The sequence below is a fragment of the Epinephelus moara genome, chromosome 16 (assembly GCF_006386435.1).
Source record: "Epinephelus moara isolate mb chromosome 16, YSFRI_EMoa_1.0, whole genome shotgun sequence".
Lineage (NCBI taxonomy): Eukaryota > Metazoa > Chordata > Actinopteri > Perciformes > Serranidae > Epinephelus > Epinephelus moara.
This window is the reverse complement of record NC_065521.1, coordinates 42,925,548-42,944,042: the sequence shown is the minus strand read 5'-3', so window position 1 is coordinate 42,944,042 and position 18,495 is coordinate 42,925,548. Positions and strand designations below refer to the sequence as shown.

General features: G+C 41.1%; 1 protein-coding gene across 2 annotated transcripts; it reads left to right on the top strand.

Annotated features, from left to right (window-relative positions):
- Nucleotides 1-17,787, top strand: mapre1b (microtubule-associated protein, RP/EB family, member 1b). Of its 2 annotated transcripts, none has more exons than XM_050064228.1 (7): nt 1-178; nt 3,500-3,630; nt 5,752-5,897; nt 10,141-10,342; nt 10,456-10,565; nt 10,743-10,895; nt 12,919-17,787. In XM_050064228.1, the coding sequence occupies exons 2-7, from the start codon at nt 3,510-3,512 to the stop codon at nt 12,961-12,963; spliced, it is 777 nt and encodes a 258-aa protein (XP_049920185.1). In that variant the 5' UTR covers nt 1-178; nt 3,500-3,509; the 3' UTR covers nt 12,964-17,787. The 2 variants fall into 2 exon arrangements, with proteins under 2 accessions (XP_049920185.1, XP_049920186.1); XM_050064229.1 differs by having other exon boundaries at nt 3,497-3,630.
- Nucleotides 17,788-18,495: the final 708 nt, after the last annotated feature.

Genomic DNA, 18,495 nt, shown 5'->3' with positions numbered 1-18,495 from the left:
AAAACGGTTCTTCCGCTGCCGGTAGACTGAACGTGAGGTACCAAGAAGAAGAAGAAAAAGCAGAAGTGTCTATAACGTCGAAACAATCACAGATAGACCTTTTTATGACACCGAGTTACAGCGGAGAAAAATAATAAAATCATCGTGTACAAGATCTGTCGAAGCCAATCCACTCCAGGTGAGTGTAACGGCGCTGAAACACGGTGTCTTTTACCGGCATGTGAAACGGCGGCTGGTGGAGGAGGCAGCTGAACTCTGTTAGCTTAGATGCTAGCCCGTGACTAGCAGGAACATAACCGATTGATTCCCGAGGAAACCAGCTAGGGCGAGGCTTATGCATATATATAGCCTGCTTCTGTTACTAACTGATAGCTGAAGCTAGCGCCTTCCAGCTCCGTCACTGAAAGTCTGTCGCATCAACCGTCACAAGCTAACTCAAGCTAGCGGGTGCTTGGTGAGTTCAGGGCGGGGAAAACGTCTGGACGTCTGTGAGATAAACTGGCTCACGTTAGCCGGTGGTTGAGTTTAAGCCGGTGACAGAAACATAACTGTTAGCTAACTGTAGCCACATAAAAGGAAAATGGCAACCAATTCAATCGACTGTCAGGTGGTAACATGTCACTTAATAACTCATTCAGTCTGCTAGGTAGCCGCATAGCTACGTTAGCTTTGTAGGGAGCTAAATTAGCTGGTCAGTTGGCTAACTGCCGCTACCGTTAGCTTTCAAGTTTCTAGCTGGGGCCCTGTTGCATCAAGCTAGCCGTTAAATGCTATCGGTCGGAATATCAATAAGGTTAAAGCTGCGGCTAACGGCTGTTTATATTATTGACAAATTGCCGTTTATTTTCTCCATTAATCGTTTAGCATATGCCACTTCGTGACCAAATGAAATCTTAATACTATATGTTAAATTTAGTGGTGGAAGAAGTATTCAGATATTTAACTTAAGTAAAGTAGCAGGGCCACAGTGTATAAATATTCTGTTACAATAGTCCTAGATTTAAACTTTCTAAAGCAAAAGTTTAAAAATATTAGCATAAATACTTTAAGTACCAAAAGTAAAAGTACTCATTATGCAGTATGGCCCATGTCAGAATCATATTTATTGTGTTATTGATTCTAATGAGAGATATATAAGAGTACTTAATTAATCCCAACAATAGCTTATAGTATTTAAGGGGGATGCCACCTAAAGTAAGAATTCCCATATGTTATTTCTATAGCCTAGGGACGTTTAGTCAATATTTGTCTCTATGAGCTAAGTCTCAAAGCCAGAAACCAGACAAGTCAGTCTTGAACTTGTGATGTCATAGGGTTTAAAGTCTGGAGCTGCTCCACAGACAATGAATGGGAGCCTGAATTTGTGGACCCAGAGAATTTTTGTTTGCTTTTGTTGACCTTAATGAGCTTTATTCTATAGTAGAGTACTCAGCTCTGAAATAAAAATGTACCCATATACTCAGAACATCCCCCTGGGTGCTCTCAGTGTCATCTAAAACATCTTTTACCATTCATGGTCTACAGAGCAGCTTCAGACTTAATACCCAATGACATCACAAATATGAGCTTAGGTGAGTTGATTATTTTACTATTATTTTGGACTGTCTAAGACCCTTTGAATTACATGTTTGAATTTTGAAAATGGACATAGTTCCCCGTTAAGACAAGATAAAGGCTGACATAGTGCAAAATTAAATGTGTTCAGCACTCTAATGTTGCAGCTGGTAAAAGTGGAGCTGATTATAATTACTTTATATACTGCCAGCTAGCTTAATCTTTAATAATACCGCGTAATTTCTTAGTTTATTTATATTTTCCATTAGTAATCTAAAAATCTGCAGTGTAACCGAAGCTTTACAATAAATGTAGTGAAGCAAAAAGTACAAATGTGCCTCCACAATGTACTGGAGTAGAAGTGTAAAATAGTATAAAATGGAAATACTTAAGTAAAGTACAAGAAAAAATTATACTATAAGTAGAGTACCTGAGTAAATCTACCTGGTCACATTTCATCAGTGCAGACATGTATAACAGAGGTATTGATCACTTTGAGAAGCTGGAAATGTTTTGGTAATTTTACTCAACAAATAACTCCAACTGATGGATTATTTAACAATCATTTTAGTTCAAGTAAGTTAGTTATAATATTAGTTAACTGACTTGTACATTATTGTTGAACTGTTAATGCTTTTGAAGCCAGAATATTTCAAAGAAAATTGTCAGGATTTTTTTTATTTCTCAACATTTGACAACTCTGTGCTCAGGTAGAAGCCATTATTTGGTTATTATGTATGAGAGAAACCTTGGCAAACAGGTAAAATTCAACAGTTTTATTAAATGAATTGACAACACAGCCCCCCATTAATAATTACTCGATATGAAGACTCATATGACTCATATGATATTTTAATCAACTCATGACAAACTGCTTGCCTATTTATAGTGTTATTTCTCATTTAGATGTGACATAGTCTACCAGGATGCAAATATAATAGTCAGCTACATCTGAAGAGAACTGTTATTCCTATGAGGCCCCAGCTATTACTTTCAGCTGTTGAGGAAATAACTGGTCTGGTGTAGCCTGGAGATGAGCCACAGCAGAGACTGTGGATGATGGTTTCTGATGTAACTACCGACCTTTATGGAGACATAACATATATGTCTGTAATGACTGTAGCAAATACATGATGACTTAAAACCTCAGTTAGTTAGTTTTTTAGTGTCTGACCTCTTTAATCGTAGACACTGCTACTATCATCCAGAAAAAATGACTTTGGTCGAGCTAGTTGTTGTTGAAGACATATCACAAGTTGTGCTTATTTAAAGTATTGTTTGATTGCCAGCATATTTGGGCGTGCCTACAGTGCAACACTTTCCCTGTCAGAACGCCAGAAGCTGGGCGGTGCAGGAAGGTTTTTAACTACAATTACATCCAAAATGAGATGTCAATGTTCAGGCTGGTTGTCTCCATATTTCATATGATTATATTACAATAAATTGAAATGCCATATGTAATATTTTAATGCCTTACTTGTGACCAATTGATTAATCAATCAACAGACTATTAATGGCCAACTATTTTGATAGCTGCTTAAGTGCCAGTACATAATTTGTTTCAGCCTTTCAAATGTGGATACTGGCTGCCTTTTTTTGTCTTCTAAAATATTGAATCAGACATTTTGCGGCTTTTGATTGTTCGCCTGTTGGACTGAGAATTTGTCTCTACACAAATAATGTATGAAGTAACAACCACAGTTACTTTGTGTGTGTCTGTGCATCAGGCAGTTCTTAGTCATGTTATGTACAACCAGCTTATCATTTAAAAATCCGCATAATGATGACTCAGCATCAAGGATGCACAGTAACCCTCAGCTATCAGCTCCGTTCTGGTAAATTTGGCTGTGGCCGGTAACATTATCTGCTCCACCATTCACTCTGACAGATAAGGCAGTCATCATGTAAATTTTTCTCACAATTGTTCTCTCCTCTGTGTCAGCAGGTGACCGACAATGGCTGTGAACGTGTACTCAACCTCAGTGACCAGTGACAACTTAAGTCGTCATGACATGTTGGTCTGGATCAATGAGTCTCTACAGATGAACCTCACGAAGATAGAAATGTTGTGTTCAGGTAAGAGATGTTTTGAGTATGTCTGTCATGATGGTAGGACCAGATATGTTTAATTAACAGACAGTTGTCAGAGCTCTTGATACAGTTCCGGCATCATGCGTGATATTTTGCATGACTATGTTGTGGAACAGTATGTCCGTCGCTACTGATGCTTAATACTTTGCCATGACTCATCAATAAAACATGTTCTTGTAAGTCGTCTTTAACCCTTTTTACACAGAGATCGCACTACAGAGCCACTATGAAGTCCCCTTTTGTGCTGCCTTTGCATTTTTACACAGCACTAAACAATAGCGGCATCATGACACTCCGGTGTGTGATTTTAGACAGCATGCTGGCATCGTGGAATCAAATGTGCCACGACGGACGTGTCATGTAACACAACAGCTTCGGCCTCTAGTGTGACATGTAACATATGCGTCTGCAGCGTTTTATAATCAATAACAGAGACATCAACATGGCAATAACAATCATTTACTGTCTCTGTTATATGGAGGCTGATGTCATCCTCTGCTCAGAGAATAAGGAGCTCCCAGACCTCACTGTTTTCCCAACGTCCTCTTTGAGTTAGCTGCTAACAGCTACGTTTTAAATCTTTGGCAATGGGTCACACGCATAACACGTCGCCAAAATGTCACACCCGTGCTACCCATGATCCCGTCCTGCCAGCTGACCTGACAGAAATAGTTTCCGCGCTATTACTACTGTACTTTCATTCCCGGCTCAGAGGCAAGACAATTTTGACCTCCATCTCCACCATCTTACCTTTTCTACAGAACAGCAAGGTGGAATAACAGCGTGAAATTCCCACCAAGAGGCAGTGTAAAAGGGGCTTTTGTTCATCTCAGATAAACTAGGAAAACTTTAATTTTGTACTAAAAGTAACAATAAGTTTCACACCTTAGCCAGTTTAAAATTTTAACTGAAATTAAACACAGTGGCAAGCTGCACATGGTGTATCTATGTTACCTGTTTGACTATTTCAGATTTTTTTTTTTAACATACCAAATGCATGAGAGTTATCCTGATTCAGTACAACAACATTAGTGGCCTGGCCCCTTTTATTAGGTACAATATTTAAAATATTTGATGGTAACTGGCTGCCAGGACCTTAAATCGCTGCCTTTTTAAGAAGTGGATAAAACCACCTGCACAGCTGTTGCTGCCAGATGCATCAGCTGTAGCTGATTTAAAGGGCGATGAAGACCAATAGGAAAATTTTGCACAACTGCTTTAACCTTGTGAACTGCTGATACTCATCACTCTTTCACTTCACACCCATCGACCTGTGCATGCATGTGCTGTACTTCTGCAGATTATCTTTGTGGCTTGTAAATATGCAAACTCTCAGATTTTAGTGTGTAATTAAAAGGCTTGTCAGAACAGCGGGTGCAGGCAGAGTTTGCTCAAAATAGAAAATAAGCTACTTTGTTAATTTCAGGTGATTCAGCAGATTCATGCACTACTTTTTATCATTACGATTGCCCAAACATTACTGTTGTCTTGTTGGGTTTATGGTAGTGTATGTGCATTATGGCTGGTGTTGTTTGGAAGTATTAAATTCTGGTTCAAATTCTGGTTCTGTCTTAGTAGTTTTCAGTATCAGTCAATCAGTACTGTATTTAAAAAAACACAGCCTGTTTACGCACACCCCAAGTGTTCAAGTACACCACTTTTAAGATGAACTTTTGGCTTTCTCTTTTCTCACTTAAAAGGAAAGTGAGTTCTATTTTTATCCTTGTCTGTGGCGCTCTCAGTCCACATGCTCTTGTTTTTAGACATCCACTGATTTTTGAACATGCAGCACACACTCACTCCTTGGGTTGTGTCTAGATTTGTAGAGACTCTAATGAGATTTCACGTTCCATGTTTTAGCCCAAACTATTATCTTTCCCTGACCCTAACCAAGTCCTTTCTGTGCCTAAACCTAACCAGACCTTAACCACAGCATTGTCACACCATAAAACCACAAGACAAGAATATTTTGAAGCAGCTTGCAAGACTTTTGCAAATCTAGGGTTACCATCTAGCCACGACCCAGTTTTTGTAACGATTTTACTATATTTGACATTAGAGGACGTGTCCTGTAATTTCTTTCTTTGGATCATTTTCATCGTCCAGGTGCTGCCTACTGCCAGTTCATGGACATGCTGTTCCCCGGCTCTGTGCCTCTGAAGAAAGTTAAATTTGGTGCCAAGCTGGAGCATGAATACATCCACAACTTCAAGCTTCTGCAGGTTTCCTTCAAAAAGATGGGGGTCGACAAAGTAAGTAACAACGCTCCTGCTGTACTATACTGCACGCACGCCAGTTTCAAATTACATGATGCAACAACAGAAGTGCAGAAAGTTTGGAAACATGAAGGAATTCCTGATATGCAGCCCTCATGTGCAAAGTGTTCATACAGTCTGATACCTCTACTGTGCTCTGAGCAACAGGGATAACGGCCTGTGATGTAGTACTTTTTTCTTTCAAGCCAATTGCCAGAAAAATTAATTAATTGGGAAAAATGTGCTACTTTGGCTGTGATGGCACTGCCTGCCTCTGTGTGTAGTCACCACTCTGTATCCTTGCTCAGGGTCCTGCCCATAGCTCTCTGTGACTGGTTACGCATCATAATAGGCTGCAATGCTACAGACGGGCGAAGATGAACGCAGTATGGAGCTGCTTCAGTGGAGCAGAGCTGTGTGTCAAATGTAAGGCAGCAGATATTACTGAAGTTGCAATAAACCATAATACTCTACGCTGGAGTTGGAAAAATACCCAGTGTGTCCGCTGGTAACACACACACACAGGACCAAAGGCATGATCTATCCAGGCTTACACCTGGTGAAGAGAATAAAAAGTACAAGGAATCTGCATACAAAAATATTCACTGCATCTTGTGCTGCACACTAAATCCTGCCAGCGGTTGGCTGATGAGAAGCTCTTAATGTAGAGCTGCTGCAGGAAGTGTTTGGATCACATTAATAGTATCTTAACACTATCAGACTTATTTACAGCTGTCATCAGTAGCACTGAAAATGAGTGAACATGAATCATGTCGCCTGATCGTGGAGGATTAGTTTGCACTTGGTCTAGATTACTGGTCAGCCCGCTCACTCTTTCCTGTGGTGGGGAAACCACTGTGCTTGCTAGCCTACCCCCTCTTCTCACACACCTCTCTGTCAGTCTAAAATATAATCATCTACTGAGGGACGATGATGTATGAAGGGCTGCATGAAGAATGTAAAACACCAAATATTTAAAATAAGGACAAGGTCTTTTAAGTTTTTAGATTGTACGGGGGAGCTAAATGTTTTGACCCTTGATCACTTCGGCTGATTGTTAGAACAGACTATTCTAAAATGTTTCGTACTGGTATGCAAACTGGAACTCCTGTCATCCCCTCCCAACCAGCTGAGCTGCCTCTGCTGATCGGATCATGAGTCACTTTGTTTTTTCTTAGCACTGTTAGCTCGTCTGTCACTCCTTGGCTACTATTTACTCTGTGTGCACTCTGCTTTCATTTGTCACTGAGTAATGAGACACCAACTTGACGGCAGAGATACAGATTGAAATGCTCAACTGTATTTCAGCCCTGTTCTTTTTGTGCCACAAAGTGCTGAATCATGGTTAAGTTAATGTGACATGATTGTATGCTCGAAGTGGAACTACACTATCTTTCCATTTTATTCTCCAACATCAGAAGCTCTTAATAAAAACTTAATTGTATTGCAAAGTTTGAGAGCTTCCTACAGCTCTGGACACTTCACAAAGTCTTGATATGTCAACAAAGATAATAAAGGGTGGGGCAGATCCAGCACAGTCATCATTTGTTTTCAGACTAAACATGAAGCAGCTTGCAGGACTATTGACTAAGCTGCCATAATTTATTCATGTTTCAGCTTCCTTCCTGTCGTCCATTTGTGAAGTGATCAGTGCTCTGTTTGAAATGCCTGCATAGTGTTGATTCATGGATCGCTGTAACAGATGCTCGAACACTGAGAGCACATCAGTGGTATTCATAGCAGTGCAGTGTTATAATCCCCGGCATTGTGCCTACATTGCGGACTTTGCCCTCGTTCATGCTTTGTGTATTGTCTAATGATGTCAGCCTCCTCCATCGCTGAGTAATTAGGTTTACTGCTGATGTCTTCTTTTTGTTTTACTGCTGCTCTCTTTTCCTCACTGTGGCTTCGATCCTGGCCAGCTTTGTGTTTAATGTACGTACCATTCTTTTTCTGGGCCTAGCGTCCTACACAGAACATACATTGTTATCCCATCGTTTTATTCCAGCAGGTCAGCAGCTGCTCTGTGAGTCAGTGTCACAATGAAGGATGTTCCTGTGCAGCTGTTTTGGCTTTCAGTTTTTTCTCTTGGACTTTTTTTTTTCCAAAACCATTTTCTCTTCCTGCCGTGACACTCTTGAGATTACCTATTTAAGTATGGATTTGTGTGTTGGTAATGACACAGCATGTTTTTTAATCTGTTGTATCTTAAGTTTCGAGTATGGAACCACCGTATTTTTTTTGGGTGTGTGTACAATTGTGCCAATAATACCAAATTGGGACCCAAGCCCGTTAAGTTTATACTGAATACTAGGTCAGATTCTGTTTTAAAACGATTTTCGCAATGTGAAAGGTGTCTCTGGTAGTGATGAACCTACAGAGAATTACCACCTGAATCTGCAGCTCTGCTCGGCTTTACAGAGCTGTATAGCAAGTTTCTAGCTCATTGTTCACCTGTCTGACCCAAAACTATTTTAGTAGTCGCCAAACAGTGGAATTACAACTTCCGAGCCCATTGCATGATGCCATTGAGCCCAAAAAGATTTTTCCAGTAGACTTACATCATGAAAGAGACGTCTGTAATTCAGAAGATACTTTTTTTTTTTTTAGCCTCACAGCCGCCGCAACATGACTAGCTTAACCATCAGTATGTAATCCATTCAGTCCAGTCACATTTGGGAAGTCTAGAAGAGTCACACAAGATTAAAATTAATATCCTCATTCAAGTTGCGGAGAGCTAAATCTGTAGTAGTGGGCTCGGTCGGGGTAAGTCTTAGGTGCCCTTGCTCTTTAGGTTCAATCTGCGCCAATGTTACGCCCCGGTCTAGGGGTGTGGGTGCGTAACATAAGGATACACAGGAACACGGGAGTAAATGTTTATTGCTACACACTCCAAAAACACACTGTACAATATCGCACACAAAATGGAGCAAAAGACGTCAGGGTGAGCCCGGGCCAAAACAACAAACAAAAAGCAACCTGTCTACCGACCGGCGAAATAACTAATTCCTAACAAAAACAAAAGAAACAAAAATACAATACTAGGCCTAACTCCCTAGGCTAACGAAAAACATGAGAAAACAGGTATAACAAAAATAGCAGCTCACCCCTACGCTCCGTGCAAACAATAATATGTGACAATGACTATTTACAATATACACAAACGACTCAGTTGGCCCTAAGGCACTGGTCTTAACAAAAGAATTAATTATTTAGCAAGCTAAATAATCACACGTGGATCACACAACAAAGTACTTATCAATCACAAAACCAGAGAACGATACAATGCGCTACTGCCGTGTGGCCGGCATTATGAAGGCCGAGCCCCTTGCTCCACCAATCCGGCAGCGGTGACGTCACGCTTGTTATCCAGTAGGCGACCGTTGACACTGAAGGCCGAGCCCCTTGCTCAGCCAATCCAGCCGGAGCAACGTCACAATCGTCCAGCGAATCACCTGCACACCTGTTAACCCAACACACACGATCTCCGGACAGAAAGAGAGGTCTGACTCTCCACTAAACATGATGATCAAATGCATAGCCTACATAGACATAAACACATACACATAATAAATACACAGGCGGCCGGGGGACGTAACAGCCAATCATTTGAGTAATTTTATACTGGCAGTTGAACGCTTTTGGCTTCATGTGCCACTGAGCAACTTTAGAGGACGTTAGAGGGTCTTGCCTCCAACACTGTATCTATGTCTCTTTATACAGCCATGCTCTAACCGATCTCACAAAGCTGCAAAGAACAGACAGATACAGTTAGAGACTAATAGGTGAACATAGGGGAGCATTTAGCAGCTAAAGAAGCAGATATTTCCTTCAGGAGTTGGTAGAGACTAAAAACAGCTGAAAGAGAGTGAATATTGGACTTAAATCCATGGGGGGGACACAAACACAGAGACTCCTAATGAATAATCATGTTGCCCCCTTAATACTGGGTGTGGAAATGACTGTTTGCTCACAAGTTCAGCCTAAAATGTGATAATATGCCAATGCTCACAGCTTGTTTCAGAATGAATGGTTTTTATGCAGTAGGGCAACGTATCTTAAATGTATAATTTTGTTATTAGTACCACAACACATGAACAGTATTGACAGTGATACTGAAAATGCAACAGTACCAGCTGTGACACACACGCTGACAGAGAAGTTACAGCTCATTTAACCTGGCTACCAGGCAGACACATGTCCAGACGTCCCCGTCCTGACTGTCTCTCTTTGCTTCCAGATAATTCCAGTAGACAAACTGGTGAAGGGGAAGTTCCAGGACAACTTTGAGTTTGTTCAGTGGTTTAAGAAGTTCTTTGATGCCAACTACGATGGGAAGGAGTACGACCCGGAGGAGGCGAGGCGCGGCCAGGATGCCATGCCCATACCCAACACTGCCACATCAGCTCTCGCCAAAACCCCTAAAAAGGCCCTCAATCAAGGTCAGAGCTCTGGTTGGTCTTGTGGGGTCAAGTTGTTTGAAATTAAATGGAGAAATGCTGGTAAGTCAAAGCTTTTTCTCCTGTTAATAACCGTGTCTTCTTTGTCTCTTCAGCTCCTCAGAGGCCACCTGTTGCCAAGGTAGCGCCCAAGTTGGCTCATGTCAGCGCCAGAAAGCCAGGGATGGGAGGAGGCGATGAGGAGAGGGCGGAGCTCTTAAATGAGGTCAGCACACCGCTATGCACAGTGAAGAAATAATCACAATAATCGCCATACGATCACTATTGAAAAGTGAAATTAATTCTTAGTTCCACAACAAGCAAATAAAAAGTAAACGTAAAGTGAGTCCCCTGAAAAAGTAGAAACAAAACTTAATGTTGTTTTTGCCCTTTCTTCCCACAGATGGAGATCCTGAAATCAACCATTCAGGACATGGAGAAGGAGAGAGACTTTTATTTTGGAAAGCTGCGAAACATTGAGCTGATTTGCCAGGAGAAGGAAGGAGAGGGCGACCCCACACTGCAGAGGATCATCGACATCCTTTACGCCACAGACGTGAGTTTGACACAAATTTAATTCGGTGATGCTGTAATTCATTCTGAAGGCCGAGGAGTCAGTGGATTTTAAAATGTCATTGCTTAGTCATACGAGAAATTAAATCACTCAACAGAATTTTTAAAACTAACCACCCAGGGTGAGGGTTGTTTGCCCGTCAATATACGTCTACTAAAACTGCTTGTTTTTGCCACTGATAGGCTCAGACTGTTATTCTAGGTGTCTGACAACATTATGGAAAGGATCCCTACAAAGATGCACCTTTTTGTTTGAACAGAAACAGCCTCGAAATTGCCATTACCAAACCCACCAGACTCCATTTAAATTAACAGTAATTTTAGCATTTGAAGGGCCAGCTTATCTTACCATCTAATTGGGTGAATTAAGGGTTTATGTCTACCAAACAGGGTGGTAATTGTTGGAACAGTGGGAATGTGAGACAAGGTGTTGTTTCAGAGTTTTATTTTGTTTCTTTAGTTTCTGAGTGAAGTGTCCTCTACGATGGTAAAATTACTGTTTATTTAAATGGAGTCTGGTGCGTTTGGTGATGGTAATTTCAGGGCTGTTTCTGGTTTAACAAAAAAGGATCTTACTCTTAAACAAAAAGGTCTATCTCTGTAGGGATCCTTTCTTTAATAATGTCAGACACATACAATAACAGTCTGAGCCTGTGGACAAAAAAAGCACACTTAGTGGGTGTAAATTGACGGTGTGAACATGAGTGGTTACTTTGCAGCCTATTTCGCCACTGCTGGCTGCAGCCTGCTCAGTACTGGACCAAGGCTGAAAAAATACTTAACTTACCCTTAAAATATTCCTCAATTTCAGCCATAGAAAATGACTACAAACAAAGATAATGGCTGTAAACAATACTAATGAGTGAAAGTCTATATTTGTTTTAATGTCAATAAATCTCACAAAAAGACCAAACCAACAGTAAATGTATCTACTAACAAGTACTGTGTGTGTATCAAAGGCTGATATATCTATTTCCTGTGTGCCATAGAGCTCCATTGTTGTCCAGAAATGTTTAAAAACCACACTGTTGTACTGGGCAACATGTTTATTCATTACCATAAACACACACATTGTAGTTTATTTTGACTCCATCCTACATACATTGTCCTGTTGCCAGAAACACTAGAGCACCAAATGAGGATCAATCCACTGCTGAAAATAGCCCTCAACAAATGTAGTATTTCCTCCTGTTGGTTTGCTCAAAAGCTTTTTAAGAAGTGAAAATATCTGTGTGTGTGTGTGTGTGAGATGTGTTTAGTGAAGAAATAAGTCTTCAGTAGGAACCAATGGGCTGAGAGCCACAGAGGAAGTTAGAAAGTATTGCAAGATGGATTAACACATCGTCGGTTTCTGTGCCTTATTCTCTAAAATTAACCAGTATGTTAGATAAATATGTTGTGAGTTCAACACCAGATTAAAGCCCACTTGCTCGGCTGTTAACAACTGCTGATGCCATTGTGAATTCCTGCAGAGGAATGGAATGCAGCTCGCTCACTGAGCCTGAAAGTTTTCAGTGGTGCTTGGCTGACTTGCTTCTATTTACCGCACCGTTATGTCACTTTGCTCAGAGACAGTCCTGCACTATTAATTTTAGGAGCAGTTCTGGTTCTTGGTGCTGTATTTGTATTTCTCGTAATTTTGACTTAATGTGCTCTTGACTTGTATAGTATTTTTTTTACTCTACTTTACTTCTATCCATCTGTACTTCTGTGTTTGTGTTCAGACACCTGAAATGTTGATCAGAAAACCAGTAAAGGCATTGTTCACAGTATGAGGAATATGTGTAATTGGCAAAAATAATAACCCAAGAATTGCAATAATGTGTGTTAATGAAACACATGTGTTAGGCTTTGAGACAACAAGGCTCAACCCATATTGCTTAATTTGGGGTTTTCTGGCTCCAGAGAGATGACAAGTTTAGAATCCAGACCTCAGGTATCTCTACAGTATGTCGCTGTTTTTTCATGACGTTCTCCTCTCTCTGTCCCCCTCTCTCTCTCTCCAGGAGGGTTTTGTGATACCTGATGCTGAGGAGCAGGAGGAGTTTTAATATTCAAGACTGCAAGCAACTTTTCACTTAGATGCTCTGGTCTACACCTCGAGATCCTTCCTCAAGCCAAGACAGCCAGTTTGGTTTTATATCCAACACCAAACCTGATCTTGACTTGTGCCCCCCCTCCCACCCCAAACCCTAAACCCCAACCTGCCGGATTTCTTCCTCCTAAGCCTTCAACTGCCGTACAGCTCCTTCTTCCCTGAAACATCTTTTTACCAATAATCAACAAAGCCTCGGTCACTGCCTCCTCTTCCTCCAGTCCCCCCCCTACCCCCCCTACCCTCACCTGTAATCCCATCCTTCCCAAAACCAGATCATGCAGTACATATCTGGTTTTTGTAATGGACTTGAGTGTGAAAAACACGGTGATGTTCTCTGTGTGTGCGTGTGTGAGTGTGTATACGTATGTGCGTGTGTGGTTGTATGTGTTTAAAAAAAATCAATTTGAAACAAATCAAGCGTGAAGAACCTCCTCTGAAGACCCGGCTGTCAGGTCACCAATCACTTTGTCCCAAACTAACCCAGATCGTTTGATGGCGCTGTAGCCGCTTTGTGCCTCTGCTGTTGACACTGAGTTTTAATTATTTGGAGAAAGATGCACGCACAGAAGAAAAAGAAAATACACATTCCCAACTTGAACACTTAGTTTTGCATCAATTTGAACCAAACCTGAGGCGTATCTTGTATTATTTTTCCTAGCTGGTCCCTATTTTACTTATACTAACAATGAGTTGACTTCATGGAGCCAGCAGGCCTTCAGAAACATCATTTGCCAGTTTGATGTAGCCAGTATGTTTCTAAGTAAGTTTAAATAAGTAAAGAGCAACCTGTGGGCTGCACACGTTGACACTGAAGGGCTCAGGGTTTAGTCTGGGACGAGGCAGCAGCCGGGTCTTCTCTTGGCCATTTTTCCACCAAGGACACCATCCTGATTTTGTCCTGTTGAGCTTCAGATGAGTTTTGTAAATGTATGCTACTGTTCTATCACATTTCCCCCTCACTCCATTTATTTCATTTTTTGTTTGTTTTTTTTCTGTTGTATGGTTTTGGGGCACCTGTCTGTCATGCTCTCAACTTTATACATTTGTTTTCAATTGAGGTTGAGTTTTTTTTCCTCACACTCACTAAACGATCACTGTTGGAAAGATTTACATCTATAGAGAAAAGGGGTTTCTTATTTAGAGAGCGGTTGCTGTTCATGTAGCAGATCTTTTTGCTTCCACTTCTCCCATGCTCCCTCTCCACCGCGGTGTTCAGGCTTCTTACATGTGCAATCCTCAAGTCCAGGAAAGTGGCTTCCTCTCTGAGTGTAAGACGGCAGCCTTTTGATCAACACGCCAACTTTAAGTAAAAAATGCAACAACAAAAAAAGTTAGACTGCATGATCAACAGATTTTGTATTTTTGGTCTTTTTGGAGAACCTGCTTTCAGGCACGTGCACTGTTTCATACCAGAGGCCTTCCCTCAGGCTGCAGCCAACACAAATAATTCCTTATGGGAGATTCACAGCAGCCACATCACAAACACTGTGAGCTCCGACTGTGGCTGAACAGTGCGTTCACTACATGTAGCCGACCACAGTCGAGACCATCGTCTGATCTCTGCCTGGCTGAGTTGTGGAAGTTGCTCATGTGCTTCTCTCAGGCTTCGTCTTCATCAGTGAAACCTCTGCTCTTGTTTCTAATGTTGGATTTAGTTTTTCCATAAGACGTGGGATCAATGAGTTGCCACACTGAGGACAGATTTCTTTCTGGGAATGCTAGACAGGTGTCTTTTTCCTCCTTTTACCTATTTCCACTTCCTGACTGACCAATTTTATTACTAATATTGTATATTGTGGATCTGATTTGAGACCAGTGTTTCCACTGTAAAGATGTCATATCTGACATATTTGTACCTAATTTGAAACAACACATTAATGTTGATTCCACACAAACCGATAACTGTTAACAGCAATTTGTTATTGGAATATAGAACTTTATCAATGGCCTTATTCAGAGCATTTTTCTTTTCATAAGAAGACATTTTTCTTAACTTTTTTTTTTTTTTACTTTAATGTAAGTCTGCTGTTTTGGGCAAATGTTTGTACTGTTAGTCATATTTTTAATGTGTTCTGAAAATAAACAACATTGGAGGTATTATGGACAAAAGCTCAGATGTGTCAGGGTGCAGCGGACCACCTGTCTTCCATCTAATGCTCAGAAAGCAAACAAAAAAATATATTGATGGTGTTTCAAGACAGTTTAATTTAATTAGATGGTTTTTTGGTGAATGATTTGTGATATTCTTGCCATGAGTTAGCTGAAAAATGCAAGTTTTCAACAAAATACATTCTGCAGAATTAAATTAAAGGGGTGCTGAGTTGAGCTTTTTCATCTGTGGAGCAGCTCTCCATCTGAGAGGTGCAGATAGTTAGTATTTAAGTGTTGTAGCTACATGATTTAATAGTTGACAGAACTCACGCCTTTAACAAGCACTGCCATGAGGGTTGAATGTTGCACACAATCAAAGGATGCCTGGGTGTTAGATTTTTTTTGTATTTTCTGGTAGTTTCCTTCAGTAAGACCACTTCTAAAAAAATACATTTCTACTTTTAACCTTTTTAGAAATAATTTCCAAATCATATATTTTTTTTAGAATGTGTGCTTTTTAACACTCCAAAGAGTGATTTGAGTTTTTTTCTTTCTAACCACAGTCAACCTTTGTATTGTGGTGGTGATGTGCAGATGCAGTAGCTTCTTTTTTGTTATTAACTCCAGCACATTAGATTTTAAAGCCAACTCTGAACATGAGGTTAAACTTCTGACTTTTAGCTTTAATTTGGGAGTTTTTACATCCATTCTGGGTGATTACTTTAGGACGAATACTCAGTTTTTTGGACAATGATCATACAGATGAGTCAACCAGGAAGTTTTTTCTGAGTTCGTCACCTCTTTCAGTGAATTTCTAAAGGCAAAGAAACCCTTCACATTTGCTGGGAGTGAATCTGGCTGCAGCAGAGGCCTGATAGAGCATTATCAAACTGCCTGCTAATGTCTGAGCGACATCAGAGGGTCCAAATATGAAGCATAACTGTATTTAGGTTCATTTGTCAAACACTTTTTGGACCGGGCACTTTGAATAAAGAGACCTCCCATTCCTCTGCTGTTCACCTGAACATGGATGCAACCCCACATGAAATAAAGCTACAAGTCAGGACTTTATTCTGCAAGTAATTCTTTAATTTCAAATTTAATGTGCTGAAGTACAGATGCAACACAGCAAAAACTGCTTCCCCAAAATGCTCCCTTCTGTCAGGATCTTAGGCCCCAAAATATTTACTGTAACTACAACCTACTGTTATGGAGACATTTTGTGTCAGAGGACACCGCTCTGTTAACGAGTACGGCTTCCTGCAACTAATGAACACTGTCATTGTTGAATAATCTGCTTACCAGAATCTCAATTAATCAATTGTTTCATGTATAAAGGGTCAGTTGGCACAATTCCTTGGATCACAGGGTTGTGTTTCAAAATGTCCTGATTTATGTTTATAATGATATAAAATAGCAGGTCCTCACATTTTAAGAGCTGAAACCAGGACATTTTTGCTTAGACGATGACTCAAAATGACACATGGACTATCTAAATAGTTTCTGATTACCTCCCATATATGCACACAGAAAGCCTAAAAACGTCAGAAGCAAACTGAATAGTTGGAAATTCATTAATACTGGCTAAACCGCCCTCGTCTGGTGCTTAAAGCAGGATAAATAAATGCTCCAAATTAATTGCAAATGCTATTTCCCCTCACAATATTCCTAGGCTGGACTGTTTGTTAAAAAAATTCTGATTTGAGCACTTACAAACTCCTTATGAGCCATTTTTTAAGATATCTTTTGGGGACACCCGTTCATGTTTGCTAGGTGGGTTGATGCCAAGACAAATCGTAGCACACTGAGGACAAACACACACTCCCCCTCTCTCTCTCTCTGTAAACTGTGAGCCTTCTCAATGCAGGACAAAACTTGAAACTGTGGACAGAACAGCAGCTTCCCCCCATTTGGAGCAGGTCTGGCGAGTGTGTGTTGTCGAGCCTTAGTGAAGAAGTGCTTTTTGTTATGCAATGTTAAAGGGGGAGCAGATGTCCCCCCTTTACATAGTGGCCTCTGTACTGAACCCAGTGCCAATGTAACCTCCCTCCTCTAACTCCAACAGTCTGTATTTAATGAGTCACAATACAAACTGTCATCACTTCAGTCACTTGTCAGGTGGGATTTATGACATCATGAGATGTTTCATGAGGTTCTGACAATCGCCTGGTTTTCCTGACAAGTCATTGAAAGTGTTTCAAGTTGTGTGTTGGCTCTAGTCTGGTTTAATGATGGTAGTAAATGTGTTGATGTAAGTGTTACTGAGGAAGACTGTGTGCGGTGTTTGATATTAGAGGTTTCTTTGGATGTTTTCAGTCAGACACACACCTGCAAGAGGCCACGCTCAGAAACTTTTGGCCACTCTGGGGATCCATAACTGTTATCTCTGGTTTAAATCAACATGCATGTTTGTGTCACTGCCAGCAGATCTTCAGTGTGGCTGAAGTGCAGCGGCGTCACGCAGGTGTGTTTGCTGAAAATGTCTGAGCAGAGTGAAATGATGGCTTTGAAGGTAGTGCTGGTGCTTGTGTGACCTCAGTGCCGATAAGCGTTGCGTACACTGTGAGTCTCTCTCCTCTCTGTCTCCTGTTTCTGCTGGACTTTGATGTGTTTGTTATACTCTGGAAAACTCGGTTTTCTTCAATCAAGTTTGGTACAGACAATAAAAACAGTATTTCCACGTCAACACCGGTCTGTTGTCTGTGTTTGATTGAACTGAGTTCCTTATTAGTTTCTGGAGAGATCAGCAGTCACACTAGATACAAGGTCACATAAGTTACTGTATTACAATTCATCTTGAGGGAGGCGTTAACCCAGAGCTCATGACCATAGGTGAGGGCTGGGATGTACTAGATGGGCCAGTAAATCGAAAGCTCCCTCTTCACCATGACAGTCCGGCACAGTGCCCACATCACTGCAGACGCCACGCCAAACTGCAGACCCATCTCATGCTCCATTCTACCCTCACTAATGAACAAGACCCTGAAATACCTGAACTCCTTCGCTTAGGGCAGTAACCTCCTCCCATCACAGAGGGGGTAATCCAACGTTTTCTGGCAGAGAACCATGGACTCAGACAGGGTGCTAACTCTCACTCTCACACTTCGCTGCAAACTGCCCCAGTGCATTCTAAAGGTCACAGTGTGACCTTAACCACATCATCTGCTTTTTGCAGATGAGTTTCCTCTAAAGCGTGGCTAGGCTCAGCCTTAGAGACAGGGTGCGGAGCTCAGACATCTGTAGGGAGCTTGGAGTAGAGCCACTGCTCCTTTGCGTCCAAAGAGGCCAGTTGAGGTGGTTCTGTGGAACACACTGGAGGGATTACATATCTCATCTGACCTGAGAACGCCTTGGGGTCCCCCAGGAGGAGCTGGAAAGTGTTGCTAGGGAGAGA